The sequence below is a fragment of the Zootoca vivipara genome, chromosome 6 (assembly GCF_965207765.1).
Source record: "Zootoca vivipara chromosome 6, rZooViv2.hap1.1, whole genome shotgun sequence".
Lineage (NCBI taxonomy): Eukaryota > Metazoa > Chordata > Lepidosauria > Squamata > Lacertidae > Zootoca > Zootoca vivipara.
The window spans coordinates 5,568,825-5,583,964 of record NC_142589.1 but is presented as its reverse complement, the minus strand read 5'-3'; the positions used below and the strand labels follow the sequence as shown (position 1 = coordinate 5,583,964).

The 15,140-nt window shown below is 44.6% G+C and overlaps 1 protein-coding gene across 1 annotated transcript; it reads right to left on the bottom strand.

Annotated features, from left to right (window-relative positions):
• Window positions 1-522: 522 nt before the first annotated feature.
• On the bottom strand, window positions 523-15,122 carry NDUFA10 (NADH:ubiquinone oxidoreductase subunit A10). The gene is made up of 10 exons (XM_035118029.3): window positions 14,976-15,122; window positions 12,997-13,165; window positions 10,546-10,761; window positions 9,460-9,546; window positions 7,942-8,063; window positions 6,809-6,888; window positions 5,256-5,310; window positions 3,630-3,715; window positions 2,824-2,932; window positions 523-868 (listed from the first exon to the last, which is right to left on the bottom strand). Exons 1-10 carry the CDS (start codon window positions 15,036-15,038, stop codon window positions 800-802), a joined length of 1,056 nt encoding a protein of 351 aa, XP_034973920.1. The 5' UTR covers window positions 15,039-15,122; the 3' UTR covers window positions 523-799.
• Window positions 15,123-15,140: the final 18 nt, after the last annotated feature.

Below are 15,140 nucleotides of genomic sequence, written 5' to 3'. Positions count from 1 at the left end.
TTTTCAAGCCCTCCCTGGCACCTTCCTCCTTAAAAAAGACACTGCCCAGCCACTTCTAAGACAACAGACCACAGGCACTAGAAGAGAAAACTAGCAACCTACTCTGAGACCGCACATTATTCTTCCTCTAAGCCAGACTGGGCCTTCAGGTAACTGCACATATAACCTACTGAAAGACGACAGAAGAAGCTGCTGGATCGGGCCAAGGACCCATCTAGTCCAGCACCCTGTTCTCACGGTGGCCAACCAGATGCCTCTTCTGGGAAACTTGCAAGCAGGATTCAAACACAATCACATTTTCCCCTCCCGTGGTTTCTACCAGCTGGAATTCAGACGCGTTGCTGCCTCCGACTGTGGAGGCAGAGCATAGCCATTGTGGCTGGCTGCCATCGATAGCCCTCTCCTCCATGAATGTGTCTAATTCTCTTTTAAAGCCTTCCAAGTTGGCAGCCAACACAGCTTCCTGTGGGAGCGAGTTCCATAGTTTATGTGCTGTGTGAAGAAAAATGCCCACTAAGAAAATAGCACGAGTGAAGGGTTTTATTTAATCCAAATCCAGCCAAGCTCCTGGACCAGCCACCATTGTGATGATAAGACCACATTCCCAGGGCCATGCCTACCTGCGATGCCAAGCACTTATCAGTCTTCCTAATGGGATTCAGTTGAGAATTACTTTGCATGGAAGGCGATTTAGACTTTCGTTCTTTTCAAGGTCATTCTATAATGACCTGGTCGTGTCAGTCCAGCTTCAGGCATCACCCACAAAAGGCAGGTGGATAACAGCAGCTCCACCATCCCATTATTTCAGCCAGATCCATTTGTCGCCAACCTCGGCATTGTAGCCTTTGTCATATTTACGTCCAGGAATCTGCAGTAGAAAGCACAGAAGATCCATGAGGATCAGGGCGCAGCTTCATTCTCGTCATCAGTCCCCAAACACCTGAAAATGTAGGAGCAGGCCTGCTGGATCAGGCCAAAGCATCCTGTTCCCACTGTGGCTAGCCTGATGGCTATGGGAAGGCAGACCTGAGTGCCACAGCAGCTTTCTCCCCTACTTTGATTCTCGGCAAGTGGCATTCAGAGGCATACTGACTCCAGTAAAACAGGCAGAAGAATATTGTCGCCGTGGCTCATAGCCATAAACAATTCCCTTTTCAAAGGTGGTAGCTGCCACTACATCTTATGGGAGCCAATTCCACGGCAGCACAGCATGAAAAAGTCCTTCCTTCAGCTTCTCCAACGTTTAGTCTTGCCGCATGACCCCATTAGGTTCTAATATTATATGAGAGGCAGAGAAAGCTTCTCTCATTCCACTTTCTCTACACTATGCATGGTTTTAGACACCTCCTAGCGTGTTGCTATAATAAAACGTTCCTTTCTGCTTGGAAGAAGCCTGACCACGTGGGCATGAGGTGGTAACCATCCTTCATAGGGAGCTGTTCCAGTTTCATGATATTTTGGTTGCCCTTTCTAAGCCCTTTGTGGGATGGCAACCAGAACTGAACACAGTTTTTCAACATGGTTTTTTCAAGCAGGCTGTGGAAAACACTGACCCCGTAAACTTATAATGGACTGATAGCCATTCTTTCTCCTCCCTGGTTCTTTGAAGGTGACCTGGAAACTACAATTAATCCAGAATGCGGCTGCTAGACTGGTGACTGGGAGCGGCCGCCAAGACCACGTAACACCAGTCTTGAAAGACCTACATTGGCTCCGTCCAGTATACCTGAAGGAGTGTCTCCACCCACATCGTTCTGCCCGGACTCTGAGGTCCGGTGCCAAGAGCCTTCTGGTGGTTCCTGCACTGCAGGAAGCAAAGTTACAAGGAACCAGGCAGAGGGCCTTCTCGGTAGTGGCACCTGCCCTATGGAACGCCCTCTCACCAGATGTCAAAGAGAAAAACAACTACCAGACTTTTAGAAGACATCTGAAGGCAGCCCTGTTTAGGGAAGCTTTTAATGTTTAATAGATTGTTGTATTTTAATATTCTGTTGGAAGCTGCCCAGAGTGGCTGGGGAAACCCAGCCAGATGGGTGGGGTATAAATATATATTTATTATTATTAATTATTATTATTATCTCATAAGAACATTAGAAGAGCCTGGATACTGGATCAGGCTAATGGCCCATCTAGTCCAGCTTCCTGTTTTCACAGTGGCCAGCCAGATGCCCCTATGGAAAGCCTGCAAGCAGGATCTGAGAATGAAAGCCCTCTGTCCTCCTGTGGTTTCCAGCAACTGGCATTCAGAAGCATTGTTGTCTCCAACTGTGGAGGCAGAGCATAGCTAGTAAGCCATCAACAGCCCTCTCCTTCATGAAATTCTCCAATCCTCTTTTAAAGATATCTAAGTTGGTGGCCATCACTGCCTCCTGTGGGAGTGAGTTCCATAGTTTAAGTGCTGTATGAAGAACTGCAGCTGCAGATCTCCAGAGAATTCTTTTAAAGAAAACTGCAAATTTCAGAATTCTTTTTTGGGGGGGGGGATTGGGCAGAAGTTATTTTTTTTATAACTGTACATTTTTGTGTGTGCAAAATACCACCTCTCTCAGGCTACAGATCTAAAAGGCGAGCTGTTTTCAGGATCAAATAACCTCATTTTAAAAACTGCTAAATTTAAAAAGATGGGTGGTATGTACGAGGCACCTGATGTATCCGAGCATAAAACCAAAAGAACATTGACAAGACGAAGGTTCACAGCCCATCACCATGAACAAGTACCAGCATGCTTAACCTTAAATATGCAGAATGCCTCTTGGGAGTTCATCTTCTGCTTCCTTCCAAAATTACATTTTACTGTACCACCACTGAATGTTCCCCTCTTACCTCCTTGTATTCGGTATATGCTTTATCAAAATCGAGGCCTCCCACTGTGATTTCAGGTATGTAGAAAGGGAGAGTCGTAGGAAGGATCACACTGTACTTGTCCTGTGCCCTAACATGCAAAAAATAGTAACAGCAACTTGGTTATGCTTGCTGAAAAGGCAGCAGCTTTTGTGATTCATACTGGGGTGGGGGGTGGGGAGGAGAAAAATGACAGGGGTTTTTTTTGGGGGGGGGGTAAGGAGAGATGCTCCTTTCAATCTATCAACATCAGAATTTACTACCCACCCAAAAGCAGGCCAGAGTTCCACAGAGGGGGATAGACAAGCAGCTTCTCTTTTTCCTCGGCTTGGGCTTGAATTAAGTACCAGCTTCAAAGGGTACTTGCTGCCTCTCTGCATGAGTCACTACTCTGTTTTGCCTCTGCCCAGGGTGGGCATCTCTACCTAGCAAATGAATGGCCCATTAACTCGGGCACAGAGATGTAGCTGCACTATCCATAGGAGCTGCCCACTGCTCCCTCTTGGCTGCTAATCAGAAGGCATTAAAAAAAGAGGGTTAGCATCCCCCATGAGGGGAAGGCAATCCCCACTGTGAAGCACCTCCAACTTCAATCCTAGATAAAAAAAATAAAAGGATATCAAGAGTATGCCTTGATAATCCAATATGTAGGAAACACTGCTGTATGTATTCAATTCTGGAAGAAACATTAAAGCTGTGCCACGCTCCGCAGCAGGAGGAGGCTCTGAAATGCTTCTGTAGCAAGAGATGCAACATGAAAAGAAACTAGTTAGAAAGTCCATCCTTACAGAACCCTCAAGTGATGAAAAGTGACATCATCCTGTTCGACCCAAGGTGCCTTGTTGAACTTCAGGAACTCAATATCTTCTATTACCTGCCAAGAGAAAAGGATTAGCATCAATGCAACCGGCCATCTCTCCACAAGGACATCAGAGCTTCTTTGCTACCACAAGGCTGCAAGGCCAAGATGACCAAGGGGTATGCTGCTGCACCACAGACGTTAAAGTACAGAGTTTAGATGGGTTTTTAAAAATCAGCTTAACCTGGAGAATGAACTGGAGTGAAATGTGGTGGAGAGTCTACAACAGGAATGCCCAAGCTGCAGCCCTCCAGATGTTTTGGCCTACAACTCCCATGATCCCTAGCTAACAGGACCAGTAGTCAGGGATGATGGGAATTGTAGTCCAAAACATCTGGAGGGCCGAAGGTTGGAGATGCCTGGTCTAAAATTTGCGACAAGGAACTCCATTAAGTGCAGAGTTCAGACAAGGGGATTAGAAAGGAAATGAGGGACTGAGCGATTCCTGTTCCCAGCAAGCCAATAACCTGTAACCCCACCCCCCCCACACCCCATTTTTTTGGTTTACGGTACAATCAAATCTCTACCTTACTTGGAAGGTAAGGATGGTCTGTATAGGGGGAAATTCCAAGGGAGTGGTTCAGATATACACATTTTTGCATCTATGTGCCCCCACCACAAGACACGATCATACTGTGATTTGCCTACCTTCCCAGTGGGAACACAGAGTGGCTAACAGTTCAGGCTCACATACACAGAAAAATAATAAAGCACAACATTAACAACTTCATAGCATAGACACCACTGCAGTATCACCAAGGAGGCCATCTGAGAACTTCTGCATGCAAAAGCGGTGTTCTTCCATTCAGCCCTGAGCCCTCCCTTCGATCACTTGCAGGGGAAAGGACACTCTCCTCTGATCCCTCTCTGGAAGTTAAAGGGACAAATTCTTGCCACCTCCTTCCTACAGCCCCCCCCCCAATACTTCAGGGGAAGAGGTGAAGGTGCATGTGTGATAAAACACACCAAGAATTCAAGGCCTTTTGTAAGCTTAATGCAACTTTTGCCCCGAGGACAGCCACATTTCTTTTCTTAAAATCATAGAACTGTAGAGCTGGAAGGAACCCCAAGGGTCATCTAATCCAACCCCCTGTAATGCAGGAATCACAGATAAAGAATCCCTGACAGATCGATAAAACAAACACATCTCAAAACCAATTCTGATACAGGTGCTGGGAAATTCCCTACTTGAAAGGCTTGGTGCACTAAGACCTGTCAGCTTCCAGCTGATGCAGTTAGTTCACTCCCACTTCCATAGAGGGAGGAAATACAATGGAATAAAGGGAGAAATATCACACACACACACACACACACACACACACACACCTGCCCCGGCTAGAACGAGCAGGCAGGGGGTGTTGGAAACGGCTTGTTCTGCTAGTCTAGTTGCTCTTCTCTGAACATGCCCACTTTATTTCATCCTTCCTGAACCTGACTAAGCAAAGCTGGAAAGATGGACAGTAAACACACAAGCAGCCTCCACCACTATCAGAGCAATGGAAGGGATTCTGCAAAGGAGGCCACACAAAGAGAGAGACAGCTCATAGCAACTTACTTTTTCCACGTGTTCAGCCTCGCTTGTGGTATACTGCAAGACCTCAGAAGTCTCACTAGAAGGAAACAAGGTAACATTGAATCACTTTATTTGATATGGGGGGAAACTAGAGAGGCAACCCCCAAATCACGTATGTCCTGCATGTATGTCACAGAGTCGCTACAGAATGTGCCACATCCCAGAACTGCAGGAGAGATGAGAATGGATTCTGGAGGAGCAGGACATTTCTGGGGTAACACAACAACCTTTCAACAACAACATGCTTGGGAGAAGGTGGGTGGAGGGCGGCAGCAGCAGAGATACACAGCTGTTATTGCAGATTTTGGTGAGGCTTGTTTGACAACAAGCAGAGCCTTTAGTGTCATTGGCCCAGTCCTGTGGAGCACCCTTCCACTAGAGATTCAGCAAGCACCTTCTGTGCCAACTTCTAAATGCCTGTTGAAAACTTTTCTATTCCGCCAGGCCTGTGCAGGCTATTCAGAAGACATCCCTCCACAATGGTTAACTGACGCCTGTTTGTAACTTGTTTATGACTTTTATCATATGGCTTTATGTTTAACTGCTGTGATAAATTTTTTTATGACGTAGTGGTACATACTGTATATTCCTGCGTATAAGACTACTTTTTAACCCAGGAAAATCTTCTCAAAAGTTGGGGGTCGTCTTATACAGTAAACATTTTTATAAGTAATAAATAAACATGGAAGGGGAAAGCCAAAAAATCATAGAATTGTAGAGTTGGAAGGGACCCAGGGGCATCTAGTCCAACCCCCTGCAATGCAGGAATCAAGAAGAATTAAATATGCATTGAATGTTTTCAATAGCACAGAAAGGCGAGATATACATTGTTTCATTAAATAAATTCCAACTTGCAGAACTATCGCCTAAAAACATACAAGAAACAAAATATTAGTTAAAAGTAAGAAATCCCTTATTGAAATGGATTAAGTTAAGCAAGTACAGGAGTTAAGAACCTGGGAAGGTGGAAGAACCAGAGCAGAAACAGAGAGGTGCAGCAAAACAGAATTTTTAAAAAAGAAATAATTAAGTTAATCTCTTCAAAGGTAATTTATATAAACTGGAAGTTTCTGAAATAATGTGGCAGAAAATAATGAGTTGTTTGGAAAGGAAAATTAACGAAGATGTAGTTTTGGACAGGACAAGAAGGGGGCAAAAACAAATGCAGTGTGAAGATGAAGAACCAACTAGGACAGGCCACACCTGAAGATGTGGGAGTAGAAGTCCAGAAGCAAATGGAAATGGGGCAAAAAGGGTGCAGCCACATGTGAACCTGGAACGGGTAACACAAGGCAGAGAAAAAAGAGCAAAGAGAGTTAAGACAGATCAGCCTATGAATGGAAACACCCAAGAGGGAAGCACAATCCAATTCTTTTCTTTCAGTTCTTTGACAAGAGAGCAAAGCCGAGATTTGCACTGTAATTTCTAAGGCCCATCGTACATTAAACACCAGAATACAAACAGTATGACACAAAGCTGCTGATGTACAAGCAGTTTCACTAAACGGTGCTTGTTTCGTGTTAACGCATACTAACCTTATCTGAGGCAGGAAAGATTTCTTGTAGCCATCTTCAATGCTCTGAAGATACGCAGGTGATACTTTCTTTTCATACGGCTTTAAAATAATAAAATAAAATCACACATTCAAACTCAATGTGACTGAAGTTACTGCTGCTTTATTCATTTGACCAGCTAAAGTCGTTTAACTAACTATCACCTTTATTATAACATCATTCTATAATTTCCAGAGAGGTTTCAGAATTATAAAGTTGAGTATTTGTACCACTGCAGTGCTGGTCAAAGTCAGAAGATGCACTTGTCCAGGCAGGACTTTCCCTCTTGCCCTTTAGTAATACCAGTAGGGGAGGGATGAAAAGTCACACCACAAGATGCTTTTGTAACATTTTTTTAAAAAATTGCTTTCCTACCCCCGTTTCCTCCAAGGCACTCAAGGTGGCATACATAGTTCTCCCCACTCTGCTGGAGCAGAAGGAGATGGAAGTGGAGCCACTCATTCCCTCCACTCAGTTGAGATCAGATCCTCTCCCCCACCCTGAAATGTTCCCATTCCACCTGGCCATTGTAAGAAACCATGCAACTTTAACAACCAGTGTCTGGGTTTGCTTGTTTTCCTCTTCCCTCCTCGTACCCCTTTCCTTTTGCCTTGTATGTTTTAATTATAAGCCCCTGGGGCATGGACTGCCTTTTTTATCGTCTTCTGTAAACCACACTACAAGCCTTTTCAGCTCAAGAGGTTGGCAAAAATGCTTTATATAAATAAGGAAGCAGGCCGACTTGCAGAGTTAAAACATAATATATTCCTATGAGGACATTCTTCCACACCCTAAAGTGATTTGCCAGTAGAAAATAATCCCGGCGCTACAAGTTCTACACTTCTGGAGGAGAAGCACTCTTTAGACGTGGGGGTTACAACCCTGGGATCACACCTAAAGCCAAAATCGCATGTAGTCAAAACACACAGGGTTCAATGGTTCAATGGTTGGTGGGATTGCTAAAGTCTCCCTCTACCCCCGTACACTCTCTTTCTTTCCAACTCCTTTATTTGTTATTTTGACAAGGTGATAAAGCTGAATGTGCACAAGTTACATGTGTGTAAGTTGTGGGCTTATTGAACACAATATTATTCCCCTGCCCAAACCAAGCATACCTTGCCTCTCTCTTCAATCCTTTTCATTACTTCTGAGACAGGTACATCAATATAAATGATAAGGTGAGGGGGCAAGAAATCAGAAAGACTAAGATCCTTCATTCTATCGTAGTGCTCCACACCTAGAAAGAAAGCCAGCAAGAGAATGCTTTCATCAGCTAAAGGCATACCTTGTTCCAGGCAGAGAAGTTTTACAGCAGCTATTCAAACCATTCTGTAGCAGATGCATACTGAAATGTACCAATGTATCACATTGTGCCTGTGAGACCACCTTTAAAAATCACTTGCTGATAGTAATAATAATAATAATAATAATAATAATAATAATAATAATAATAATAATAATTTATTTATACCCAGCCACTCTGGGCGGCTTACAACAGAAAAATGAAATAAAATAATCTATTAAACATTAAAAGCCTTCAGATGTCTTCTAAAAATCTGGTAGCTGTTTTTTTCCTTTGACATCTGATGGGAGGGCGTTCCACAGGGCGGGCGCCACTACCGAGAAGGCCCTCTGCCTGGTTCCCTGCAACTTGGCTTCTCGCAACGAGGGAACAGCCAGAAGGCCCTCGGTACTGGACCTCAGCGTCCGGGCAGAACGATGGGGGTGGAGACGCTCCTTCAGGTATACTGGACCGAGGTCATTTAGGGCTTTAAAGGTCAGCACCAACACTTTGAACTGTGCTCGGAAACGTACTGGGAGCCAATGTAGATATTTCAAGACCGGTGTTGTGTGGTCATGGCGGCCACTCCCAGTCACCAGTCTAGCTGCCGCATTCTGGATTAGTTGTAGTTTCCAGGTCACCTTCAAAGGTAGCCCCACATAGAGCGAATTGCTGTAGTCCAAGCAGGAGATAACCCACTTGCGGGGTCCCCTTCCTCCTGCTACAACTCTCTCTGCTCCCTCATTCTTCTACCCAAGAGCCAGGAAGCTCTGTGGTTAGATCAGCACACACCAAGACACACAGCAACTCTTTGTACAAGGACAAGCCAAGGAGCTCCCTCATTGCCTAGCTCAGAGGTCATAGAGCAGGCATCCCCAAACTTTGGCCCACCAGGTGTTTTGGACTACAATACCCATCTTCCCTGACCACTGGTCCTGTTAGCTAGAGATCATGGGAGTTATAGGCCAAAACATCTGGAGGGCCGAAGTTTGGGGATGCCTTGCAAGTAAAAAGTCCCAGATCAATTCCCTGCATCTCCAGGGAGGATTGGGAGAGACTCCTACCCAACAGTAAATTCCTTCTGCTTACATGATGATGCTATATCACAACCCACCCCCCAAACACACACACAAATACCACAGTGGTCATGGGCAGAGTAGAGAGAGGTAGGTTTTGGGTATGGGGGAGAAGTAGAGAGAGAGACCTTAGAGTTGGGCTCCCCTGTTCCAGTCCTACCTTCTTCCAACAGGATTCGGGCCTTGTTTGTTCACACCCCCTAATCCAAAGCAGTACCGATGATGGCTGGGTTATAAATCTTTTAAATAAATAAAAAATTCAAATGATGACTTACACCTCTTGTGGATGTAGCCCTGCTTATACATCGCCTCCAAGAACACAAAGTCACTGTAGGGGGAGCGCTCCAGAACCACTCCTTGCCCTGAAGTTAAACAGGGACCACAATTTCAATATGAGAAACACCATCACATATTATTCATACAAGTTATGGGGTTTGGGCTTAGAACAAGGCTGTTTTTATTTAGGCAACCTTTATTTAAAGCTTGTGCTCCCCAACGCTGCTTCTTATGATTTTCTCCCAGTTTGCAAAGCAGCATTATGCATGCAATACTGCAATTAATTTCTTGACACCATATCCTAAAGCCCACTTGTTCAAGGTCTGCTAACCACAGGAAGAACCTGCAATTGTATCTTAAAGTTGGCAGGTAGTGCAGTGCTCTGCTTTGGCAAACCACTCAACCCTCCAGATCATATTTGTTCAAAATACCTTTGAAGAAGTACAGTACAATCAGATCTTATACAGCAGGGAATTATGTTCTGGGGGTGGCACATATACACAAAAATGTGCATACTCAAACCACCCTATTTACTCTTCTGGAACCGTGTACCAAACAGGCCTTGCCCACCAAGCAAGGCAGAGAACTTTTAAGCAGGCAAGGCCAGCTCAATGTGTTAGCTCTGGGGTGCTCCTGGAGGGCTATCTGAGCTCTCAAGATATCTCACAGGGCTGTCCCTGGGCTTCTAAAGCCAGCACACTGAGAGAGCCTGGCCCAGCAAGGAAGGTAGATAGTTTAAAAGCTCTTTTTCACCCCTGAAAAAACGTATGCATTTAATTTGCTAAATTTCAACCAGCCTGTCTTCAATCATGCAAGTTGCAATTGCACAAGTACCGCTTCCCAAAACATTCTAGTCTTCATCAACCTGGTATCTGCAATGTCCAGGAAGCCTGCAGCCAATGAGACTTGTAATCCAAAACATCTGGAGGGCACCAGGTTGAAGAAGACTGAAGAACCAACTATGGCTGGCTGCTGCTCTGTGCATTCCCAGTTATGTTTTTATTTTGCCAACATTTTCTCTAAACAGAATCCACATTTCAATAAGTAAGTTTATTTCAGGAACAAAAGGAACTACGGTACATTACCTGTGGTCAGCAGGTGTTCCAGGGCATCAGCATACTGTAGGAGGCGGTTACTGAATAACCAGGTTTGAAGCCGATATGAGTGTCCATCTGGGTGTTTAGGACTGCTGTAAAATTTCTCCAGGCTACAGTTACCGCTTAATTTTGAATCCAATATTGTTCCATCTCCTGTGACCCTGTCCAAATAATGAATATCTGCTTCTGGAAAGTATCGCAAACCTGGAAAGAGCAATCAAAGATTTGAAAGGGAAAGCTAGATATTGATGTTCATCTTAAGCCACTCCAGAATACAAGCTCAGTTGTGTCTCTATACACATGCAAGGACTTTCTTTACATTATCTACACCAGTGTTTCTCAACCAGTGTGCCTCCAGATGTTTTGGGACTACAACTCCCATCATCCCTAGCTAGCAAGACCAGTGGTCAGGAATGATGGGAGTTGTAGTCCCAAAACATCTGGAGGCACACTGGTTGAGAAACACTGATCTACACAGCACTCTTCAACGATGTTCCACTCCAAACCCACTTTTCAGAAGCGAACCAATGCAAGACAACTGGAAGTCTCTGTCTTTAAAATAGCCTTCTCAAATCCCATCTTCTCTGGATGGCCACTGCTGTATATTTATTCATTTATTTTATAAATAAATGAGGGATCAGGATGGATCAAAGTGTAATATAACACTATAACACTGAAAACCTATTATCTAGGCCAGTGTTTCTCAACCAGTGTGCCTCCAGATGTTTTGGGACTACAACTCCCATCATTCCTGACCACTGTTCTTGCTAGCTAGGGATGATGGGAGTTGTAGTCCCAAAACATCTGGAGGCACACTGGTTGAGAAACACTGATCTAGGCTATTAGAAGTTGATTAAAAAGTGTTTCTTATTAACAACAGATTCTTCAAGTTATTAATTATGCTTAAAATAAGCAACCAAAAATCTACAGGGCTGACAGATGCTCTCATACAAGGCATTTCTCCTCCTCCATCACATATTAGGGAACATCTCTTCTGAGACAGCAGTTGCCAAAACATAGACACACATTTATAAACAAAATGGTTTGCTGTTTACAAAGACAGGCAGTGTCACACAATGGTTAGAGTATCAGACTAGGGCCTGGAAGAACAGGAGTCAAATACCTACTTGGCCATGAAGCTCACTAGGTGACCCAGGTCAGGTACTGCCTCACCTACCTCACAGGGTTGTTGTGGGAGTTAAATGAAGAGAGAAAGAACTATGCACCTTAAGCCCCTTGGAGAAAACAATGGAATATAAATACAATGATGCAATAGTTCCATTTCATCTCCAAACGTATGTAGATTTGACTCACAAAATATAACTTGTAACTAGCTTGCTATGCTTTTGTTAATTATGCAATAGGCCTATATGAAATGAACCCTCCAACCAAGGGCCAGCCATCAAAAGTCAACCAGAATGAAGAGGGCTGTCATTGATACACACCGTATTTTTTGCTCCATAAGACGCACCTTTTTCCTCCTAAAATGTAAGAGGAGTTTCTGTGCGTCTTATGGAGCGAATGCATGGTCCCTGGAGCCGGATTGCCCAGGGGCGAAAAGCAGGGCGTGCTTTTCTTTTTTAGGAAGAGCTAAAGGCTAACAAGAGAAAGAGAGAGTTGAAAGGAACCTGCTCAGCAGCTGATTGCAAGAGATTGGGGAGGGAGATAAGGGACGCTAGCTCCCTTCCAGACCCCGCCCCCTTGCCCAGGTCCCCATTGTTGAATGTTCTGCAAAGGAGGCTGCAGGGACATGTGACTGGCTGATTAGATTATCTGTCTGGAAACTGTAGAAATGGCTCCCTTTCCTAAAGAAAATGCAGAACTGTGAGTTGAACCCCATAAAAACAGGATTTTTTTCCCTTTGCAAGGTAACCTCAGCAACTTTGAGCTGATCCTCAAAAATGGAGCTTTCCCCCTTTGCAAAAAAGCTGCAGAACTGTGAGCTAATCCACCCAAAAATGGGACTTTCCCCATTTGCAAAAGAAGCTGCACAACTGTGAGCTGACCCCCCCCCAAAAGTGGGTCTTTTCCCATTTGCAAAATAAGCTGCAAGAAGCTGCACAACTCTTAGCTGATCCCCCCAAAAAACAGGGCTTTCCCCTTTTCCTCCTCTAAAAATTAGGTGTGTCTTTCGGTCAGGTGCGTCTTATGGAGTGAAAAATACAGTAGATATTCTATGCTGCTTCCCAAAGAAGCAGCAACAGAAACTCACACCCAAAGTTCTGATACAAAAATTAAATAAAAACAGGGTGGGTGGGCAAAAAAAAAACCCCACCTCCGCTTGAATAGCCAAAGACCTAGTTTAAGAGGAATGCTTTTGTCTGCTACCTAAAGATATGTAACAATGGTACTAGGTGAGCCTCCCCCAAGGAGGGCATTGCACTACCCAAAAGGTTACAAATTATATGTGGGTTCCAACAGCAATACAGAAGTACATGCCTAGCTTCTCTGCTACTTGCTGTGCAAGCTTGCCCTTGCCGCTTCGTAGATTGCCATCCACCGTGAAGACTTTGCTGTATTCATTCAACCTTGGAGTAGTTCTCTCTCCCAAAATATATGCCAGCCAGCTATACCGTATGTTGCACCGGGAACTCACATGAAGCCTTGCCTAGAAGGGAAAAATCAGCATCAGATTGAATTAACTATATTTAAGATTTAATGTTCTGCCATATTAACATTACATGCAACAAAACCATACAGGTTTTTTTGGGTGGGGGGTGGGAGAACCACAGGATTGACCTAACTCTGGCAAAAACTTTTTCAAAAAGAAACATTAGACGTCATTAGATAGCTTTATACTGGTTTCACCAGAAATGCAACAGAACACTAGTATTTATTTAATGTTTATTAATTGCATTTACACCCCAACTTTCCCCCTCAAGGAGCTCAAGGTGGCATACATGGCGCTGCTGCTTCTCATTTAATTCGTAAAACAACCCTATGGAGTAGGTTGGGCCCAGGGTCACACCCACTGAGCTTTGAGGCTGAGTGGGGATTTAATCTCTGGCCTCCCAGGTCCTAGTCCAACACTCTTACTACTATATCACACTGGCTCCCTATAGTGAACAGAACCCTCCCCAACTTTAACTGAGCTTTCTTTCATTGGACTCAGCTATACAGCTGCAAACAAAATGTTTTAAATGTGTTTTAAGTGTGATATACAATGTGACACAAGATGGCAATGGTGAGCCTTATGGAAAATTCAATGTATTTCAAAAACGCTTTTTAAAAAGCATTTTCAAAACGGTTTATATGTGTAGATTCCACCATTAATACCAGCATGTCACCAATTGTCACATTCACAAATTAAGATGGATTCAAACAATCATACTATGACTGAAATACTGCCAGCAACAACTTAATAGGATTTTTTTATATACAGTATACATTCTGGACACCTTAAGGGCCACCTTCTCCCCTATCTACTGTCTTATCTGTCTTCTTCAATAGCTGAAGTTCTGATACGTGTGCTCCCAACTACCGGTAGCTGAAGTTCAACAGGAGCGAAATAGGATCACGGCCCTCTCAGCAGGAGCACCAAAGTCTGACAAGGAAGCCTGCAGAGGCCCCAAACTATCTTTAGACAACAGCAAGAGAAAGCAGGACATAAATATTTCCAACAAATACCATTGGTACCAACTAGAAATCTCAAGTTTCTGTCATACAAGAGATCAGTGTCACATTTCACATCAGTTACAAAGCAGACAGCTCCATGTCATACAAAAAAAAAGGACAATTATTAAAGAGCAAAGGTTTCTTGCAATATTAGCAACCTTATCTGAGGCATCTTAATGACTATTCTATGTAAACCTACAACTCCATGGTGTGTGTGTGTGTGTGCAGCTGTTTAACTGTGAGTCTTCAGTGATTCTCTAAATCTGCATTTAGCTAAAAGTACTACTTCCCTGAAACGAAAAACATAATCCCCTCAACACCGAAACCCCCTCAGAAAATGCCTCTTGGATGACAATGTTTGCCATCTACAGTACTGTAATTTACCAAATGGATGCTTACGTTTGGCAATGACCTTTACGCAAACCGCTTTGCGGCGGTATATAAATACAGTAAACAAAACAAGCAATAAGAAATCTGCAAAACGCTGTTTAAAAAAGGTAAGAAAACTGAACATTAGGAGCGGGGCTGCGGCAGCTTTCAGTCAATTAATTCCTATAGTGGTTGCTGTCGACCAAAGCGATGCGGCCCCAATTCCAACCCGAGGTGGGCCTGCTCGCCATCCTTCCTCCCCGTCCACCTCGCAGGGTCGCAGCCTTGGGGGCCAGACGCCGCCTCTCAGCCCAGCCTACCTCGCAGGGTTGTTGTGGGAGAGGGAGAACCAAGGGCGGGCGCCACCTTGAGCTCCTCGGAGGAAAAAAGGTGGGTCCACAAGGGAAGCCTCCCCCCCCCCACTTCCTACTCACCACCCTGAGCGAGCTGAGTCCCGCGCGAGCCCTGCCAGCCCGCAGCACCGGCGCCAAGGACATGGCGGCCCTCAAGGGTAGCAGAGGCCGCTCGGCAGCCGCGCGAGAAAGACAAGCAGAGCTCCCGGAGAGCTCCCTCCCTCCCGCGCCGCCAAATCCGTCGCG